Genomic DNA, 17169 nt, shown 5'->3' with positions numbered 1-17169 from the left:
TGGGGTGTGGAGACGCAAGTCGTACCCCAGGCTGGATAGGATCCTTTCCCGGGTTCCTTGCATTTGGCTGCGTCAGCCACGCGACCTTGTATGATGAATGCCCTGTAGTCCAAGTGCTCATCTGCAAGCAGGATAAGCACGTGGGCTAACTGCAGCCAATGATGGGTCGATGTGGTGACTATTCACTCACTAACGGCTAGTGAACTTTAGGGTCTCGGCATCGGCTGTCGAGGTGTATACCTCTGAGCTACTTGGAGGCAGCCATGCTGAAGACTCACTCACCTTCGCTCTGTGGTCAATATTTGCATAAAAGCATAGGCGTGGACCAGGACCGCTGATTCCTACACTGACGAGGCTCCCTATAGGGTGTCCTGGTTGACGACCACATTTGAATGAATGCACTTTGGAAGAGGATGGTTGCAGCACTTTTGCAATAGTTCTCATGAGACTAAGCCACCTCGTCATCTTGATCGTTGAAACACAGATCACAAGTTCTGTGTGGGTACTAGATAGTTAGATACTAGAATAGGATCAACCCACCACATAGCAATTAAACTTGACTGATTACAGCTTCCCCATCTCTGAGCAGAATTACTGAGCTGTCTTCTTCACCCCCATAAACCAATGCACATTTGTAGTCGGATACATAACAGGCGACTTGCCAGACCGAAACTCCCAGTTCTCCAAGCCAGCCGCATCCGACCGTCTGACTAGATCATGCAGCTCATCAGGAGTCCGGCAGCGCATGATGGACACAAAGCCATCAAAGACCATTAGTAGAGGTGCCAGAGGCAACACAAATGTGAAGAGCAAATGTAAGGGTGACCGCCAGAATCGAAGCAGAGTGTACTGGAATGCGATCAGTACTATGCCAGGTAATATAAGCATCGAGCTGAAATCACGCGCGGTGAGTTCGAAAATACTTAATTCTCGTCATCAGTGTTTATCCATACTAGCGAAGCAAAATGTCAAGGTATGTGTATTTATGGGGCTTGATGACATACATGAATGCATCGGCCGATTCAATCGCGCTCCGCAACATGGGCATAGCAAGAGGGTCATCGAAATGGTGAAACGCCACGTTGAACATTCGACATTCCTTCCGGATCTGTGGGACCAGTCGATCACATTTGGTCGCATCCACTGATTCAGAGATGTAGGAGATGTTTTCTTGTTGCTTGGTGAGGGCAGCCCATTCGCGCGGATGGGGGTTGAGGTCGGTCAGCAGGAACTGGGCCGGGGGGAGATGCTGGGCGCGCAGGCGGGCGTTGAGAAGTCGCTCCAGGGTGGAGGATGGGCCTCCTGCGCCCGAGCCCAAATCGACAAAGGTGAAAGACGAGATGTCGGGAAAATTCTCAGCAAGGACGTCGCAGGCAACGTCGGCTGAAGAAGCCTTGGCGATCGGTGGCAGGCGCAGGTTCCAGCAGTGGGTGAGGCATAGCTGAACATATTCGATGGCCTTGTCGGGACACCATGGCTGATCGGCGATTTCGAAGAGATGAAGGCGGGGGAGGATAGGCATAGCGATCGTCTGGGGGTTCTCGTTTGGTAGGAGGGGCAGATTGGTCTGGGACGAGGTTGGAGGTGGATTCTCATTTATCCTCAGCGTTGCTTCTTTTCGCTCTCCCCTCGGTTCCGCGTAGGTTTACTTCTTCTCACATGCAGTAGTTTCTCGATAGTGTGATTTTGGCCACGGAGGACACAGTGTGATTGCTTCCGACCGTCACCGGGCACTCTTCAATCCGGTTCACATCGAACGTTCTAGTTGACGAAAAGAATACTGGCGGGGGAGTTACAGTGTTTCAGAGTAGAGGAAGTGATAGTCCGGAAAAGACATGATGATGGACTAGACGAGGCTGACAGGCACAAACCTTAATCGCTCCACCAACATTTTCACTACGTCACCATCCGGGTATCATACACAGGTCAGAAGGATAGTCAATTCTGCAACACAAAAACTGAAACAAACAGGTTGCAGCCACCCTTTCCACAGGAAAGCCGTTCGACTCTTGGCAGGCTACCGATTATCCGGTCGCGGGTGGCTATTATCGGTGTGGGGACACCGAGTAGGATAGGTCACAACGGCATGATATGATAAAATTAGTAGTAAGTAGTCGCAAGGAGGTTGACAGGAAATCACAATGTATGATTGGTTGTCGATTACTGGCTTCGTGCCGATCGGACCAGCCACGCGGCAATGAAACAACTATTCGATCAGATCTTGCATTCCGATTTTCATTTCATTTCCATATCTGAACCTGAAGCGATGGGATATCAAGCTAAAAACAGAAAACATTTCGAGATGTAAGGGGCAAACAGAAGTAAATCTATGGTATGTATCATCAACATGCAACGTGAAATCTCTATATTTACAGAACCAAGAAAACACCGACCAAGACTCCCGCCACCAGCGAGACAATCTGGCTGCGCGGCACTGTAGCCGAACTCTCCTTGTCCGACTTGTCGCTCGAGGCCGTGGATGTGGCTGCCGCGCCGGTCGCCGTCGCCCCCGTCGCCTTGGGCACGGCATCCGATCCGGTGCCGATCTCCAGGACGTGGTCCTCGCCGGGGTTGAAGTTGGCCTTGGCCAGGGAGATCTCATTGTTTCCGAGATCGTAGACGACGTATGCGCTGCGCAGGAAGGTATCGCCCAGCAGGGCCTCATTTTCGATCACTGCGAGGCCAAACGTACAAACGTTCATGTCGGTCATGTCGGAACTGGCCTCGAGGATCATCTCGCTGATGTCAACGCTCATGTTGAAGGATCCAAAGTCGAACAGGAAGGTGAAGTCTTCGTCCTTGACGTCGCACTCGATCACTCCATACCCGTACTCGCTCAGGTATTGGGCACCGACGGCCTCGTAGATGCTGGCTGCGGCGGAAGTCGGGATGTAGGTTAGGGCCGTGCCGCTGTCCAGCACGGCGGGGATGGGGAATTGCGTGGCGCTGTTGTTGACCGAGACGGAGTTGCCGTTCTTCTCAAGGTGCACGGCCGTCAGGTTGACCGCGAACTCGACGTACATGTCTTCGATGGAGACGATAGGCAGGGTCTGCAGGCTGCCGTAGTACTTGGCGGTGTTGACTCCGCCGAACAGAATGGTGCCTTTTCCTTCGTCGAGGTCATCCAGCCATAGACTGTAGGCCGGCCAGTTGATCGCGCCTTGATCGACGAGGGCTTCGGGGAAGTTGGTGTATTCACCACCACCGACGGTGGCCTGGCTGGCTTCATTGCTGGCGTATCCGATACCGAGGACGCCCTCTGCATGGTACCGCCGTTAGCAAAGTGTAAAAAGAAAGTGAGGGAATAGCGAAGACTTACCCTCGGAGTCGCCGTCATATGCGACGGCAAATTGAAAGTTCGTCAAAGTCACATTGGAGAACTTTAGGGTATCGTTGACATAGTCGCCTGTGGCTTCACTGCCGTCGACATACTGGATATAAAACTCATCGTTCACGAAGGTGTAGGTGGAAGAAGCGCTTGAGTTGTAAGAGCCGTAATCGGTACAGGGGCAGACGGACGAGTTGGCCCCATTGACCCAGAGATCGCTGCTGCCGGTGTCCAACGTCACACTGACTTCCTGGCCGGGAGTGCCGAGTGTGAGGTTCATCGTGTAGCCAAGATTCGTAGCCTAGAAACCTGCATTAGCGACCGTCATAATTCCCCTGATTTGAGACTCGGAATGGGAACATACCAGGTTAACGAGGTCGGCCGAGGCCGTCGATCGCTTCCGACGGGACCGGTCGGCGATCTGACGACGTTCAAAGTTGAACTGAAGAGTAGCGGGTTCATCGCGCTCGTGGATAGAGAGGGAATAGGCGGACTGGGCAGCCCAGGCCAAGGAAAGAAGAGTGGTGCTCTTCATGGTGTTGCTGTGATGGTTCCCTGTCTCACGTAATTTGGGGGCAGGAACTTGCCAGGGGAGTTTGGGGGTGCGGAGCTTCTTATATGATCGGTGCAGAAACGATGGATCTGGATAAAAAGCTCGCCCATGGGAGGGGCAGGAGGGGCACGGGGGAAATCGGAGAACTGCTCAGCCTTGCGCGGTCGCTTCGTCTTGGCCTGTTCCTGAGTTTTTTTAACAGCAAGCCATCCTGCGTCAGACCCGCTCCAATGTCAGCCTTCAGACCCTTGGGCTGTTGCTTTTGCGGAACACGCGCTGGGCTGTGAAGAGGCTCTGTCTGGTAAAACCAACGAATCCCATCAGGGGGGAAACCTAGTCAAGTGGGTCGTTGGCAGGCAACCATCAAATGAAGAAGTGATCCATCCGCCACCCCGAGGAAGAAAGAAGAAGAGACCTGCGAGACTATTCCCTCCCTCGAACTAGTGAATGACCGGGATTTTACCTCCGTCGGTCTTACCGGAAATGATGACTCTTGGCAAGACATGGTCGCTGACATGGCACTCTGATTATGACATGAATATCATCTCCTGTCCATTTGCGATTGAGATCACCACTACATGCTGTTCAACACTGCACACCCAGCCAGAGTGACGACAAACCCAAACGTGGGATGGCGTGGCCTCGCATCCTCGGATGCAGGCGGAGGCACCCGATTCTTCGTCCAGCGCTAAAACTTCTTTGTTAGTCACCGCGGACTTGTTCCCCCTTATCCAATGACAAGCTGTCATCCGCGCGGTCGACTAGAGTTAGTTAATAAGCCGTCGCGGTTAGCTAACCATCCTTCGACTGGAACAAGAACAGAACAGCTACTATTCCAGGTTAGCATTTGGGGCATTTGAGTTTGTCGGTTTCACAGCCTAGTTCAACGGGCCTTTGCACAGTACAATGCAATTTAATCCCTGACAATAGCGCCTCCTTCGTGGTTATCGGCCCGTTCGCCTAGAGATCAAAGAGCGCTTGGCAAGACCCTGATTCGCATCCTGGCCGTGAACTGCGATATCCACTTCGTATAGGGTGGATCGAGGGGCTAGTGCTACCGTTATATTAAGCAAAACTTTTGCTATCATGCTCGCCTTGAAAGGGGTATTGGACTTGCACTGGACTTGTTATCTTGACCATATGACGGATTTTGATGCAGGACATGGGATACTAGCCATCATCTATACGCATGGAGAGTAACCCCTCAAACTCGGAAGAAAGCAGCGGTTGGAGAACTCTAAAATGCCATGCTCACCTCACGAGAGAAGTCAAATCAGGGTCCACCATATCACACGCTACTAGCCTCGACAAAATCTCAGACCAATTCAGTCCACCAGAAATCTATCTATCTACCCTGCGCTCAGTCCACTCTCCGCTGATTTTCCCTAATAATGAGAACCCAAGCTAGCGACAAGTCGTCCCATACTCTCATTTCTCTAAGGCCATGATAGTGCCATTTCACTACTACACCTGCCCAGTTCGGTTATCTTTAAGATAAAGCTATCTAATACTTTGGTTCGGTTCACTGTGCCGACGGACTCCGTATCGGCCGTGAGCGCTTCAGTCTTTAGCCCTGCCTCCAGGTACCTGGTGGCTCGAGCTCAAAATCAGGCTGAGGTCCAGTCGGATATGAGTCACTGCTATGACGCCTAACAGCATGACTAGACGACTAGAAGACGAGCAGATGACCCTAGTGTCGGCTAACCTTTCTTGGCTTGTTGGCATCGAGGCTTGTTGGGGTGATGCGAGAGATGTCGCGGGGGGTAATGGTCTACGAGGGGGCGATGAGCTTGGCAAAGCGTCAACTGTGCATTCAAGACATTTTTTTCCAGTGGCAGTTCGGTGAAGGTCAGACTCTGTGGGAATCTTATCTTGAATGCTTCCTTGATCGGTGTATGACAATACTGCCACTCTCCTGGCAAACGGTCACCAATATGTCATGTTCATGGACGATTCGGGACCATGCTAAGTATGCAACTGACCGGTCTAGTTCACTTCAGTAACAATCACTAGAAATTCGAATATAATATGTACAGCCCCGTCGGAAAGCCGGGGATAGATATAGGAAGCTCTGGTGGGGATGTGAGTGATAGAGCGCTCTCACTAACCATGTTCTGTAAGCCACAGTGGGGATCGAAACAAGCCCATTCCAACTGGTCCTGCCTTTATGATAACATCTGGACTATTGTTGTGGCCCTGGGACCCGTAGGAGTCAGCGCCCGATGTGATGTTGTTTCTATACCACCGTCGTTTAGGTGCTGTGTGCTTGAAACATGTCAGGTGAGGAGAAGAACAATACAACCCAAATACCAGTGCTTGGTACTCTCTTGCCTTTGACCATGATGCAGTGAAGGTTTATTTTAGAGGAGATAGTTTCGTAATTAAAGACAATTACCCAGAAATTAAGTGCATGTGCGTGCTTCCACCGTCCAGGTGATTGTATCTCGTGGAGTCGAGTACAATATATGGAGATAAATATATTAGTCTTCCCTGTGTTACATGAAACCTCATCAACATTGAGGCTAACCAACACCTTTTCTATCAAAATCACAATAGAATATATAATCTATGTATCAGTATCTACTCTCAAACAAACAATCCATCCCATGCACAAAAAAAACCATGCAAAAAGATATGACAAGAGTGGGATTCGAACCCACGCCCCTTTCGAGACTAGGAATGCTCCGAAGAACATGCGAGATCAGATAACCTGACCCTAGCGCCTTAGACCGCTCGGCCATCTTGCCCGTTGATGTAATTCTGCCCCTAACTTACCCCTCATAATCCACAATCCTCTATATTTATTCATGGTCTAGTATCACAACAACACTCCCTCACCATCCCCGCCACTCCCCTCGCGACATCCCCTCCCATCCCATCCAAACCCCTTAGCACCCCTTCCCGATCCCCCTCTCCGCGTTCCTGGCTCATTTTAAATTTCCCGTCCATTCGCGTCACAGTCACTTCTATCCCGATGATATTCTTCTTCAGGATGTTGATGTATGCGTCGGGCGCTTCGTCGACGGTCCATGCTCGGGGACATGGTTTCTCCTCCGGGTTGTTATGAGTATGAGTATCACTAGTACCGGTGGTAGTATACCCCATGATCTCCCCCTCACAGTGCGCTGATAGATCGCGGAGTTGTGTATCCAAGAACATCGAGGCCTGCTCGCCGAGCTCTCCCTCTGAACGGGGGTTGTAGATCCGTGCGCAGCCGTAGACTTGCACGGCGGCGTAGTTCCATGTTGGAGCGACTTTGCCGGTGAGGGGCTTGGTGGTGGTGTAGAAGTGCGGGGTGATGTAGCTGTGGTAGGGGGAGGTGAAGAGGATGAGGACTTCGGTGGGGAGAATGGATTCGGGTTGAGTGGCTAGGGAGTCGAGGATGGCGGCGCATTGGGGGTTGGCGCGGGCGATGTGGCCGCGGAGTTTGACGGTGTTACTGTTATCGGCAGTGCTGGGAGGAGGAATGTCGAGTACCCAGGGGATGTGGGTGGATTGGAGTAATGGGTGTGTAGAGGAGGGGATGGCGGTAGTGAGGACGCCGAGGGGGTTTTGTTGGATGAAGGTGTGGAGGGTGGAGGGGGTGGAGTCCGTGTATATCTCTTTCATGTACATATTGTATTGTATGTATGATATTTGTATAACTGACAGGGAGGGGAAATAAAAGAGATGGATAAGATGGTGGTTGAAAGCAAAGCAAGGGGGTACAAGACGCAGATAACCTTAGATCTTGTCTCCGTGCGGGGTTGGGACAACTCAATTATGGGGTACATTCCTATTGGCTTGTCGGCTATGTTCCGAATTTACTTGTGTATACTGTATTGTGGTAGTAATTGTCTTTTTGATTTTATGTTCGTTTATACTTGCATCATGACTGATAGGAAATATGTACAGTGACGTGTAGATGGCAGATGTTGCTGTCCTCCGCCAGAATCATTAACCCCGGAAAATTACCAGGATAGGCGCCATTTCATTCATTGCGTGGCCAGCGCAGGTCAAAGCGTTGCAGTCAAAGCGTTGCAAAGTCTGTCTGGTCTAGGTGACTGGATCGGGATCTTGATGAAATTGCCCATTTTGACTGGCATTTCATTGCCTGTGGGCTAGGTGTCCCTTTCACGGCGCATGTGGGTTGGCCGCGCCACTCAGTGGCTGGGCTGGGTCGTCGCTAACCCAGTGAGGGTTTCGGTCCTCTGAAGTACGGTGGAGGGACCTTCAGATACAATGCGCGCGTCGGTCGCAAATCGATCAGCGACGATAGCTTGTGGGCGCGTGATGCTCGCATAGCTGTGGCGAGACGGACTTTGTCGCAGATGCAAAGAAAAAGGGAACACCTTTCTCGACTGTTTCTGTAATAGGATGGCAAATGCGACTTGATTAAAATTGTATAAACCCGGCGCTCGGTGTTCGGCCGGTAATCTCATATAAAAGTTGCAAAATCGTCATGACAGCTTAGGAAGTTTAATGGTAAATGCTGCTTCGCTCGCGTTGGCCACTCAGATTGCTCGATGCCGAGTCATACGCCGCCTCATGGGTGACCTCGATCGTCGTGTGCTGCAGCACCACTCCCATCGGGGCCAGCTCCAACCCGTCCTTGCCGATCATCTCCTCGGTGGAATCGCTGCGACCGCGAGCAATCGTCGTGTTGGTCGGTCCCTTGCCATCGATACTGTTTCCATAGTGGTGTGCGACCGACGATTTGTTCGGTCGGCTGGAATATTTGTTGCTGCTGCCGTGGATCCTGGCCTCGGGCTCCAGCACCACGCTGCGGCGACTCAACGTGTACATGAGGGAATCACAGAAGCCACACAGCGTCATGAAGGATCCGGCAAAGCAGAAGTAGAGCACACTGGGGGAATGACCACTGGCGGAAGCCATTCGACCTGCGGCAAGGGGCAAGGTAAGGCAGATATACACCACAGGGTATAAGGCCATGTGGAAAATAACGCGCTTGAGTCGGGTCAGACTCTCAGAGTTGTGCTCGCCCAGAATGGCTGACTCGGCGATTTTCTTGCGCAGCTGAATGAACATGATCGCATACAGGACGACGGTGAAGAATTCAGAGGCGAAAATCCAAAAGTAGTGAGTCCACAGACGCATCGACTCATACTTGGGGGTCATCCAGCACTAGGGTAGATGAATGTTAGTGGCTTATGAAAGAGAAAAAGGTAATGTGAGAGAAAAAATCAACTTACCCAGGCTACAGCTGGATACCACACGTACCGACCGTGTGCTGCGATCGGAATGACAGTCGTGATAACCCCAAAGAGCCACAGGCCACAAATGATGGAGACGAAGAGACGGTGTGAGATCTGGTACCCCAAGGTGACGTGCATAAAAGTATGTGCGGCGATGGCGAGCACAAACAGACCACTCATGGGATCACCAATCTGCAGCCAGATCCCCTGCAGGAAGCATGCAGGATCTGAGGCGGTCACCGAGTTGGTCTGGATCCATCGCAGACTGATGATAAAGCCCAGACTTTGGATAAAGTCAGCCAGAATGAGATTGAACATGAGCACGACATATTGATTGTAACCGATGTAACGTTTGTAGTGGCGTTTCCAGAAGATAAAACGATAGGTAAAGAAAGTCAACAAGGAAAGAGTACAAATGAGTGAGACGGTGGCCAGCGCCGAGATTACGATCAAGCCCTTGGTCTGCAAACTCGGCAGTGGGCTCATGACAGCCTCGCCCTCAGTGCTTGCCGACGAGGACGAGCGACGCTGCAGGGCCGGACTGGCCGCATGGGCGTCTGCCTCGAACAGCAAGGACTGGATCGCCAGGGACAGCATGATGGGGAAAAAGTGACCGGGGGTGGAATTGTTTCAGGCTTCCTTTCCACCGACGGCATTTTGGCCTATATAACCGCTGTGCCCTCGAACCCCCTGGGGTTGGTCCTGACAGGCAGCGTGGCCAGGAGCCCTCGCCCGCTCTAAGTCCAATTAGGAACGTCGCGTCAAGTGTCGATCGAGGGTACCGTGGATTCGACGGATTCGACGGAAACGACTCAGTGCAATTACCGGGGCGGGTTCGGGCATGTGCCGAAAGGAGTTATCATCTTCCGTGACGACTGGGGGGTTCCATCTCCACCTGGGAAGTTTTGGGAGCGAGCTTGGCTCAGTTAGCTGCCTATCTCAACCTGCGCGGCGAACGGCGTCTCTCCTAGTCTCAACCAAGCTTTATAAGAGGGCAATAGTCCGCCTGGAGACGGCTCAAAGTGCGACCAACATGCGACGGTCCCAATGGTTCTAGTCGCTAGAGGGATACCCTAGAAGCGCCACCGAAGCTTGTTATTGGCATGAAAATCCCTATCGGCCGGTTGATAATGACTACGGCTGCTGGCTGGGGGCCCCGGCTGGGGCGACCAGACCATCGTGAGTTATGTTTGAGGGCATCAGACAACTACAAGCAGTGATGGTTTCGATTTCTCGGCATCAGAACCACTCGAAGCCTTAGGATGAGAAGCTATCTCAGTAGCTGTCTTGGCAAAGGATCAGGGTTCACCTCGTTCGGTACTTTTTGCATTTGTGGCTTATTATTTTTTGTTTTCTTTGTTCTTTGTCCTGGCTTGTGTGGGCTTATGCAAAACCAAGGCCGAATAATATCGAATAATAGTAAACCTCCTGCCAGGCCCACGTGGGGCGGCCAACGCCAGTCGGAAGCCGGCAAGCGAGTCAGAAAGTGGCTCCGGGTTTCATCCTCGGCCATGGAAGCAAAACGCGAGAAGCCGAGCTGGTACTTTTACTTGTGCTACTTTGCTTTGCTTCATAGGTCGGGTATCCCCGGGCCTGTCCCTGGTTCCAAACTTTTTTTTGCTTCGTATCTTTACTTGGTTCCTGGCGTTGATCCTCGTATCTGGCCACGAGTGAGGAAGAATAACATTGACAACAAACTTTGTAAGCATTATGTCGGAAAGCTACGTTTCCGTGTTATTCTTGGCTGGTGGTGGCGATAAAACTGGGCGCCTGTAAAAATTCTCCGCCTCCGGCCACGTTTCTGGGTGGCACTCATGGTGGCACTTGTTGTGCGCTATCGCAGGCACCAACGATGATGGTTTCTAAATAGCTCCTCAGCTCCTGGATCTACAGTTGCAGTCCTGTTCTTTATCGCAACCACTATCAGGTGCGGAGTCCCGGTAAGAGAAAAGGGGATGATTAGGGTGATCACCTCATACCGCGCCACGGTTACAAGGCGGGAGGATAAAGAAGCTTCGAACCTTTCGAAGCACGGTCTGCTTTGGGGTTGCCTCTTTCAGAAGGAGGATCAATCTAAGCCGGTGGAGAGGGGATCTCCAGGGGGGTGGATGACAGAGTCAGACACGGCCCTGGATCCATGGTTACGGATTACGCGGGCCGGACTAGATACGGAGGACTTTCCGTATGCCGTAGAATCGTGGAAAGCACGATGATCCTTTCTGTGCGCTGGATTGCGCTCTTTTCTAGTCCTCTTAGAGTCGTCGCTAGTTCTGAGTCTGTTCACAGTGACAGTGTTCTTCAGCCCTATCACTCGTGGAGCGCAAGATGGAAAAGAAAACCGCGCAGTGACATCCACCTAGATCCCATTGTGGTGGTCCAACACATTCTCAACAAACGAAATCGTTGGCCTTGGCTGCAACCTGGCTGGACGCCTACTCGGCTAATGGCATGTCTTGTGTATCGAGTTCATTATATTCTGATTGGGTGTTCCGAGTCAGTGTCCTTTAGAATTGGCGCGGCACAGCGAAGAGATTTAGACTCTCGTCTGAGATTCCCGAATCGACGCGAGGCGGGGGTGGTCATGAGAGCTGGAAAAAAAGCACAAAAAGTGTACCACGAAGCTCGATAGCCTTTTCTAATGCCTTTGTTCAAATGACTGGCAAGCGGTGGAGTGAAATCCCTGCGTGGCTAGTACTGTATCTGGCCTGGTGGCGTTTTTTAGACTGGCCAGTCGAGAGACAACATCGGGGGTTACCTCCCTTTCGGACTGTCGCCCCGCCGTGCCTATTCCAAAGATCGCCTCAATTACTTACCAAGCCCTTGGGAGGTCTGGGGGATCCTATCACATGTGCTCCATTGTCGTCGACCACCCCTTATAGTCCCTGGGGCACTAGTGTCCCTCCCAGGCAGAAATTTGAGAGACGGCCTCCCGAGTAATTGGTTGGGACTCATCCCACCATGGCGACAAGAGCCTAGTAAGATTGCAAAGAAAGCATAAGCGCCACTCAATGACATCTATGAATAGCTCCATCCTATGCCTCGTGCTCAGAGCTCAGGGAGCTCAGGGGTTCAGTTAGTCAGCGGGTGTGTATTTCCCCTCATGCCTCCTCATTTCCCCTCACCTCCCCTCATACGCCAAGAGCGAATTATCCGGTGGGAACGGGAGGATTCAATATATTTGATCCTTTCATACTCTTATTTCGACCGTTGAGTGCATCGCGTGGTGCACGAGCCCTTCGTGGGCAAGCTAGGCAGGCCTCCTGGCAATTCGGTCTGTTGCTTTCAGACCATCAATGCATCAAATAAATTAGCGAGCGTTAGACTAAGTAACATGCCATGAGGGGGTTTGGCCCTCTTGGCTCGTGCTCGTTTCCGAACTAATCGTGCTGGAGTGTGTGATGCGGTTGAAATGGCACTGCTAATCACATCTCGCACTGTCAGAACTGGGATGACGCGTCTGAGTCAATCCAAGCAAAAGGCGCAGATTGGCGGTCCTTGGCCACTCTTTTCTCCCCGGGCGCCCCCTTAGTGCTGACAGCAATAGCTGGGATTTCTCAATAGTTCGAACGTCGCTGAGATCAGTAATCATACCTACTTCTCAATAATACTCAACATTCACCCCGATACCCCTCTGACTAGTACGAGATTTAGTGCACCATCTTCACAGTTCTTCCTGTACAGTTGCTAGTAGCTGCTATCAGAGGAGGTGTTGATTTGTGTCTGCGCTTCTTGGCTGGCTAGTGCATATATGCGCGCTAGCTGTTCTCTAAATTCGGCTTAGTGTTCTGGCTATGCTCGTGGTTGCTGTCCACGTTGATCACCGACCCTCACCTCGATGTGTGCACTCGATTTCTGTCCAATTTATAAGAACAATTCGGTGATGACCCGACCGGTGGGTTCCATGAACTATCTACCTTCTCATAACTGTGCTGGTACCTGCATTCAGGAGTGGAGAAGCAAGCAGAGGGAAGCTCTCCTGTTCCTGGCCCCTTTACCCCTTTAGTCTGTTCTCTGCGGTCGATCATAGATATTATGTTCTATTTCTGCTGATAGCGATTGATGATATGATGTGCAGCATACTCCGTAATCCTTTTGTCATCATCAACCAGCTGGCACGGCCAATTCCTTCTGTGGGGCACGAATTGCTGGCGATCGCGTTCAGCCTCCTTATGAGTTTCCTAAACGGGTATATAATCACTGTTTCACGGCGCATCCTGAGCCTATCCCCGTTCGGTATCAATGCTGGCCGGCCCGAGATTGCGTGTTAAGTCATCTCTGACTGCATTTGTTGAAAGTAGTTTGGGCCCCGTAGGAAATCGCGCTCGGTCGCAAGCAGCCAATACTGTTACTCTATATTCGATAGTTTCTCGTAGCGTTGCAATTCAGTTGATCATTGCGACTAAATGATCGTCTGGACTCGTGCATATCTACTGTTAACGCTGCCGTGGAGCATGTGACGGACACAGTTGAATCGCATGATCTCTCGACGAGCGCATCCACCTGGAACTGTGGATTTTGCTGCGAGCACCTGAAGGAACCCCATTCCGCACTGTGTAGATATATATGTCAGTTCAGATCAATGGCCCGACCAGACTACTAGTACTAAGTATGATCAAACGATCACTATACTAGACGGTTAATAATAATCGTCGAGACCATCACTATGTGTCAAACTATAGGTACATTTTACCTAGTAATAGGACATGCACCTCGTAGCATCAGGCATGATTTTGAAGCATGTAATTGCGACAACCTCTGCTAGACGTCAAAAAGAATGTAAGGGCTGTTATAGCAAAAGGTGCTAGCAATTTTCAAGCAACAGGCAAGATGGCCGAGCGGTCTAAGGCGCTAGGGTCAGGTGTATCTGATCTCGCATGTTCTTCGGAGCATTCCTAGTCTCGAAAGGGGCGTGGGTTCGAATCCCACTCTTGTCAGATCTTTTTGCATCATTTTTTTTTGCCGTAGCCGATATACAACCATCATCTTTTTCGCTGACAAAAAGAGAAAGAGCTCATATAATTCTCATTATATGGTCCCTACACCATTCACAAGCCTAGTTCATCCCGAACACATCATCACCGGTCGATCCAAATCACCGTCGCTCATAGCAGTTTGAGCACTAATCCTGTGACATCCTGGAGTATAACTTAGTCTGAACAAATACCATATCCTGCAAACAACTCAATCTACTTTCATCACAATAGCAACAATAGATGAAGTAAACTACACCCAGCTCAGCCGCCGGGAGCATCTTCCCCATCCACAACCCACCCAAACCTTACACTGCTGCCCACCAAAGCTAAACGCAAGTCTGGCCAAACCTACACCCATCGCAGTCATGGTTGTGTCATCGTGGCGACTATTCGAATTCAAATATAAGAGGACCTGAACAACAAGTATCATCTCCTAACAATAATAACCAATTTCGAGTTAAATGATACACACATCATCATCATCATCATCCTACCCACTATGCCGAACCCAAGTCTGAGTTACGGAAATGGCATGTCATCCGGACCTAAGTAAGCACCACTCCTTCCCCCTCGATACCGAAGTAAATCATATACGGACATTATTTTTAACCAGTATACATGTATGGTTAGGTCCCGGAATATCGCCTTCCTAACCATGTTCGCGGTTATCTCCGGCGCCTTGCTCACATTCCGGATGCAGTCGCCAAGCAAGGAGAAAAGATTCTCCCCCGAGGGAGACCAGCAGGCTATTGATGGGGAGAATAAGCTTGGGCGCTCGATGTTTGTTTCTGATGGGGATCGGGAGGCTGTTAAGGGTGGAAAGCCCGGAGAACCGAAGGTCGGTCGTGCGCCGCATGAGGGATTGGGTGGGCGGTGATATTCTAGTTGATTTGTGAGTTGGCCGAGAGGAGATGTTGTACATGGGTATTTTGCATAACGATGTTGCTTCTTCATTGGGGGTTTAAAAGGGGTGGAGTGTGTGAATATAGGTCCGGTACCTTGTACTTATACGCAGTGTTCTGGTGAAGCATAGAATTATTATGTTTGTGATTTATTGAAGGAATTATCTATGCTGCCTCCCCGCAACACTGTGATGATTCTCTGGCTAAGACTATTGCTCCGTGGTATCCTCCTTCAGCACGCGGGCTGATACTAGGGGACTCTCGTCTAGGATACGTGTGAAGTCATGAGCATCGACACAGGCCTGGCGCGAGTTAAGTACACTAGGCTCTGCGCGCCTGAAGACGTCGTTCTCGTAGGCGTCCAATGCATCTCGCAGCGCTTGTGTCGACATGGATCTGTTTGGACCGATTAGTTAGTTGTCTCCGACCACAGTAGTACATCCGCTGACAGACTCACCCTAGCGAACGCATATCCACACGTTGGGTCAGATCCAGTACATCGACGATGGCATTATTGGCCCCTTCTCCACGGTCTAAATTATCTCTGTCAGCATGTATCTTCCCATATAGCACAGCATTATATGGACATACACATAGTCATCGTATGCGCCGAATCACCCATCAGCACAACCCTGGGGTGCGAGCGATTTTGCAGCGGTCGGAACATCCAGTCCGCGATGCGGATTGACCGTGCCTCCGTGTTCTCAGGTAACCGATGGACTAGGGTCCTGAATGGCTCCGCCCAGTCCGAGGCCAAGGATTTCATGAGGGCGAGTCGCTCCCCGTTGTCGCTGGGGACTGCGATTTCCTTGGAATCTGCCCATGATAATATGATCTGGCATTCATATTTGTCTTTGCTGCTTTCGACGAAGTTGTTGGGAGTATCGAGTACTAAGATAGAGGATAGTAAGTTAGCCATCGTGTTTATGTGGGACTTGTGATAGAATGGGGATATATGCATACTGCTGAAGAAGAGAAAGACGTTAGATTCAGGATGCGAGCCCTGAAATATGAATGGATCAATCTCTGCAGCCCCTGCCATCTCCTCTGCTGTATACAGAGTAGCTGCGCCGAGGATCTGCACCGGTAGTGGATTCATCTCATGGCTGTCCGGGTACAAGATCTCGCGGGTGGGGGATCGCGATCCATCGCAGCCGATCAAGAGGCATCCTGTGTAGGAGGTTCCGTCTGCGAAATGCGCGGTGACGGTATCGGCGGTGGACTCGATATTTTGGAGAGTTTTGTTCCACTACAATTCTGGTCAGAGTGGTCTGAAAGTTTTGAACTCATTCCATTCCATCTCACCAAGGTAGTGGATAAAGACTTACCTGAACATCGAGCCCCGTGGCCACCAGCTGCCTCAATCGGACACGACTGACCCGAATCCGCTCCGCAGCTGGAACGCTGTACAACGCAGATCCGGTTTTCAGGTCAAAGAACGAAAAGCGACCGGTGTCACCGCGAGCAGCAGCCGCCTTGTTGACATATGCCTCTGGGAGGCGTTGCACGAGGTGGTCCGGTAGGAGTTCCCGCAGTGCAGGGAGCGCCCAATGAAGCGTCAACCCCCAACCCCCGCTCCGTGCGTCGATGGCGGCATCGCGCTCGAAGATCTTGTAAGGGACACCGAGCTTTTGGAGATGCTGGGCCAGAAGAAGGCCACTGATGCCTGCACCGACGATGAGAACGGGAAGATCAGCCATGATGTGGGCAGCGAGGAGGCACGGATGTTCGGTTCCACGGGAACACGGGTTCATCCCCTGACCCTTTTACCTGAAGACGCATCGCTGTAATACTGCTGTAATCAAGGATCGGACGGGGTGCCGGCTGGAATCGGACGGTCACACGTGTGGTAGGTGCGCAGGAATTGGATTGGTGGAACCATGATCATAGGGAATGTGCCAATGGGATGAGAATGTAAGGCATTGTTGGGGATGGGGTCAGGCCGACGAAACTATACTACTCCGTAGTTGGTTGGTCTTAGAGAGCTTGATGGTGCTAAGGCTCGTGTTTGTCTCTGAATAATTTATGCTCATCTTTTCCAGTTAGATCAGGGGGAATGCTCGGTGAGAGTCAAGATTGATGCCGCATTGTCTGATAACTGAGGGTCACTGCTAGAAATGCTATCACCATGTCGTTGGATATGCAAGGAGCCAGAGACTCGTATCCGTGCTGCTGAGAACAACGAACAGGGTTGGTAAGGTTGACGACCAGCAGCTGG

General features: G+C 51.2%; 8 protein-coding genes and 2 non-coding genes across 10 annotated transcripts; 4 read left to right on the top strand and 6 right to left on the bottom strand.

Annotated features, from left to right (window-relative positions):
• Nucleotides 1-591: 591 nt before the first annotated feature.
• Nucleotides 592-1522, bottom strand: BDQ94DRAFT_169070 (uncharacterized protein; the record flags this gene model as incomplete). The annotated part of the gene is made up of 2 exons (XM_026771211.1): nt 592-922; nt 1005-1522. 2 exons carry the CDS (start codon nt 1520-1522, stop codon nt 592-594), a joined length of 849 nt encoding a protein of 282 aa, XP_026627774.1.
• A 471-nt stretch (nt 1523-1993) lies between these two features.
• BDQ94DRAFT_140854 (pepsin-like aspartic protease) lies at nt 1994-4025 on the bottom strand. Its single transcript, XM_026765708.1, has 3 exons — nt 3693-4025; nt 3320-3629; nt 1994-3259 (listed from the first exon to the last, which is right to left on the bottom strand). The coding sequence occupies exons 1-3, from the start codon at nt 3861-3863 to the stop codon at nt 2370-2372; spliced, it is 1371 nt and encodes a 456-aa protein (XP_026627773.1). The 5' UTR covers nt 3864-4025; the 3' UTR covers nt 1994-2369.
• A 2491-nt stretch (nt 4026-6516) lies between these two features.
• Nucleotides 6517-6628, bottom strand: BDQ94DRAFT_t113. The gene has a single exon. It is a non-coding gene; the product is annotated as a tRNA-Leu (tRNA).
• A 130-nt stretch (nt 6629-6758) lies between these two features.
• On the bottom strand, nt 6759-7664 carry BDQ94DRAFT_140850 (FMN-binding negative transcriptional regulator). Its single transcript, XM_026765707.1, has 2 exons — nt 7023-7664; nt 6759-6972 (listed from the first exon to the last, which is right to left on the bottom strand). The coding sequence occupies exons 1-2, from the start codon at nt 7494-7496 to the stop codon at nt 6961-6963; spliced, it is 486 nt and encodes a 161-aa protein (XP_026627772.1). The 5' UTR covers nt 7497-7664; the 3' UTR covers nt 6759-6960.
• Nucleotides 7665-7685: 21 nt separating this feature from the next.
• BDQ94DRAFT_15052 (G protein-coupled glucose receptor regulating Gpa2-domain-containing protein) lies at nt 7686-9795 on the bottom strand. The gene is made up of 2 exons (XM_026767600.1): nt 9074-9795; nt 7686-9005 (listed from the first exon to the last, which is right to left on the bottom strand). The coding sequence occupies exons 1-2, from the start codon at nt 9671-9673 to the stop codon at nt 8340-8342; spliced, it is 1266 nt and encodes a 421-aa protein (XP_026627771.1). The 5' UTR covers nt 9674-9795; the 3' UTR covers nt 7686-8339.
• A 440-nt stretch (nt 9796-10235) lies between these two features.
• On the top strand, nt 10236-10959 carry BDQ94DRAFT_15050 (uncharacterized protein). The gene has a single exon (XM_026767598.1). It carries the CDS (start codon nt 10339-10341, stop codon nt 10834-10836), a length of 498 nt encoding a protein of 165 aa, XP_026627770.1. The 5' UTR covers nt 10236-10338; the 3' UTR covers nt 10837-10959.
• Nucleotides 10960-10983: 24 nt separating this feature from the next.
• On the top strand, nt 10984-12081 carry BDQ94DRAFT_140848 (uncharacterized protein). The gene has a single exon (XM_026765706.1). It carries the CDS (start codon nt 11214-11216, stop codon nt 11703-11705), a length of 492 nt encoding a protein of 163 aa, XP_026627769.1. The 5' UTR covers nt 10984-11213; the 3' UTR covers nt 11706-12081.
• Nucleotides 12082-13897: 1816 nt separating this feature from the next.
• BDQ94DRAFT_t120 lies at nt 13898-14010 on the top strand. The gene has a single exon. It is a non-coding gene; the product is annotated as a tRNA-Leu (tRNA).
• Nucleotides 14011-14548: 538 nt separating this feature from the next.
• On the top strand, nt 14549-14926 carry BDQ94DRAFT_169066 (uncharacterized protein; the record flags this gene model as incomplete). Its single annotated transcript, XM_026771210.1, has 2 exons — nt 14549-14598; nt 14680-14926. 2 exons carry the CDS (start codon nt 14549-14551, stop codon nt 14924-14926), a joined length of 297 nt encoding a protein of 98 aa, XP_026627768.1.
• A 139-nt stretch (nt 14927-15065) lies between these two features.
• Nucleotides 15066-16944, bottom strand: BDQ94DRAFT_14987 (FAD-dependent oxidoreductase). Its single transcript, XM_026767474.1, has 5 exons — nt 16280-16944; nt 15915-16200; nt 15543-15842; nt 15409-15484; nt 15066-15347 (listed from the first exon to the last, which is right to left on the bottom strand). The coding sequence occupies exons 1-5, from the start codon at nt 16703-16705 to the stop codon at nt 15161-15163; spliced, it is 1275 nt and encodes a 424-aa protein (XP_026627767.1). The 5' UTR covers nt 16706-16944; the 3' UTR covers nt 15066-15160.
• Between the last annotated feature and the right edge of the window lie 225 nt (nt 16945-17169).

The sequence above is a fragment of the Aspergillus welwitschiae genome, assembly GCF_003344945.1.
Source record: "Aspergillus welwitschiae strain CBS 139.54b unplaced genomic scaffold BDQ94scaffold_11, whole genome shotgun sequence".
NCBI lineage: Eukaryota > Fungi > Ascomycota > Eurotiomycetes > Eurotiales > Aspergillaceae > Aspergillus > Aspergillus welwitschiae.
This window is presented reverse-complemented; position numbering and strand designations above follow the sequence as displayed.

What these genes read in the sequence shown, in the direction of transcription:
- BDQ94DRAFT_140854 (XM_026765708.1), bottom strand. Translation starts at nt 3,863, where the DNA reads ATGAAGAGCACCACTCTTCTTTCCTTGGCCTGGGCTGCCCAGTCCGCC. An exon ending in CGGCCGACCTCGTTAACCTG is followed by an intron (nt 3,630 to 3,692) that starts GTATGTTCCCAT and finishes GCAGGTTTCTAG; the next exon opens with GCTACGAATCTTGGCTACAC. An exon ending in ATATGACGGCGACTCCGAGG is followed by an intron (nt 3,260 to 3,319) that starts GTAAGTCTTCGC and finishes GGTACCATGCAG; the next exon opens with AGGGCGTCCTCGGTATCGGA.
- BDQ94DRAFT_140850 (XM_026765707.1), bottom strand. Translation starts at nt 7,496, where the DNA reads ATGTACATGAAAGAGATATACACGGACTCCACCCCCTCCACCCTCCAC.
- BDQ94DRAFT_15052 (XM_026767600.1), bottom strand. Translation starts at nt 9,673, where the DNA reads ATGCTGTCCCTGGCGATCCAGTCCTTGCTGTTCGAGGCAGACGCCCAT. An exon ending in GGTATCCAGCTGTAGCCTGG is followed by an intron (nt 9,006 to 9,073) that starts GTAAGTTGATTT and finishes CATCTACCCTAG; the next exon opens with TGCTGGATGACCCCCAAGTA.
- BDQ94DRAFT_15050 (XM_026767598.1), top strand. Translation starts at nt 10,339, where the DNA reads ATGAGAAGCTATCTCAGTAGCTGTCTTGGCAAAGGATCAGGGTTCACC.
- BDQ94DRAFT_140848 (XM_026765706.1), top strand. Translation starts at nt 11,214, where the DNA reads ATGGTTACGGATTACGCGGGCCGGACTAGATACGGAGGACTTTCCGTA.
- BDQ94DRAFT_14987 (XM_026767474.1), bottom strand. Translation starts at nt 16,705, where the DNA reads ATGAACCCGTGTTCCCGTGGAACCGAACATCCGTGCCTCCTCGCTGCC. An exon ending in CCACGGGGCTCGATGTTCAG is followed by an intron (nt 16,201 to 16,279) that starts GTAAGTCTTTAT and finishes CCAGAATTGTAG; the next exon opens with TGGAACAAAACTCTCCAAAA. An exon ending in CGTCTTTCTCTTCTTCAGCA is followed by an intron (nt 15,843 to 15,914) that starts GTATGCATATAT and finishes CCTCTATCTTAG; the next exon opens with TACTCGATACTCCCAACAAC.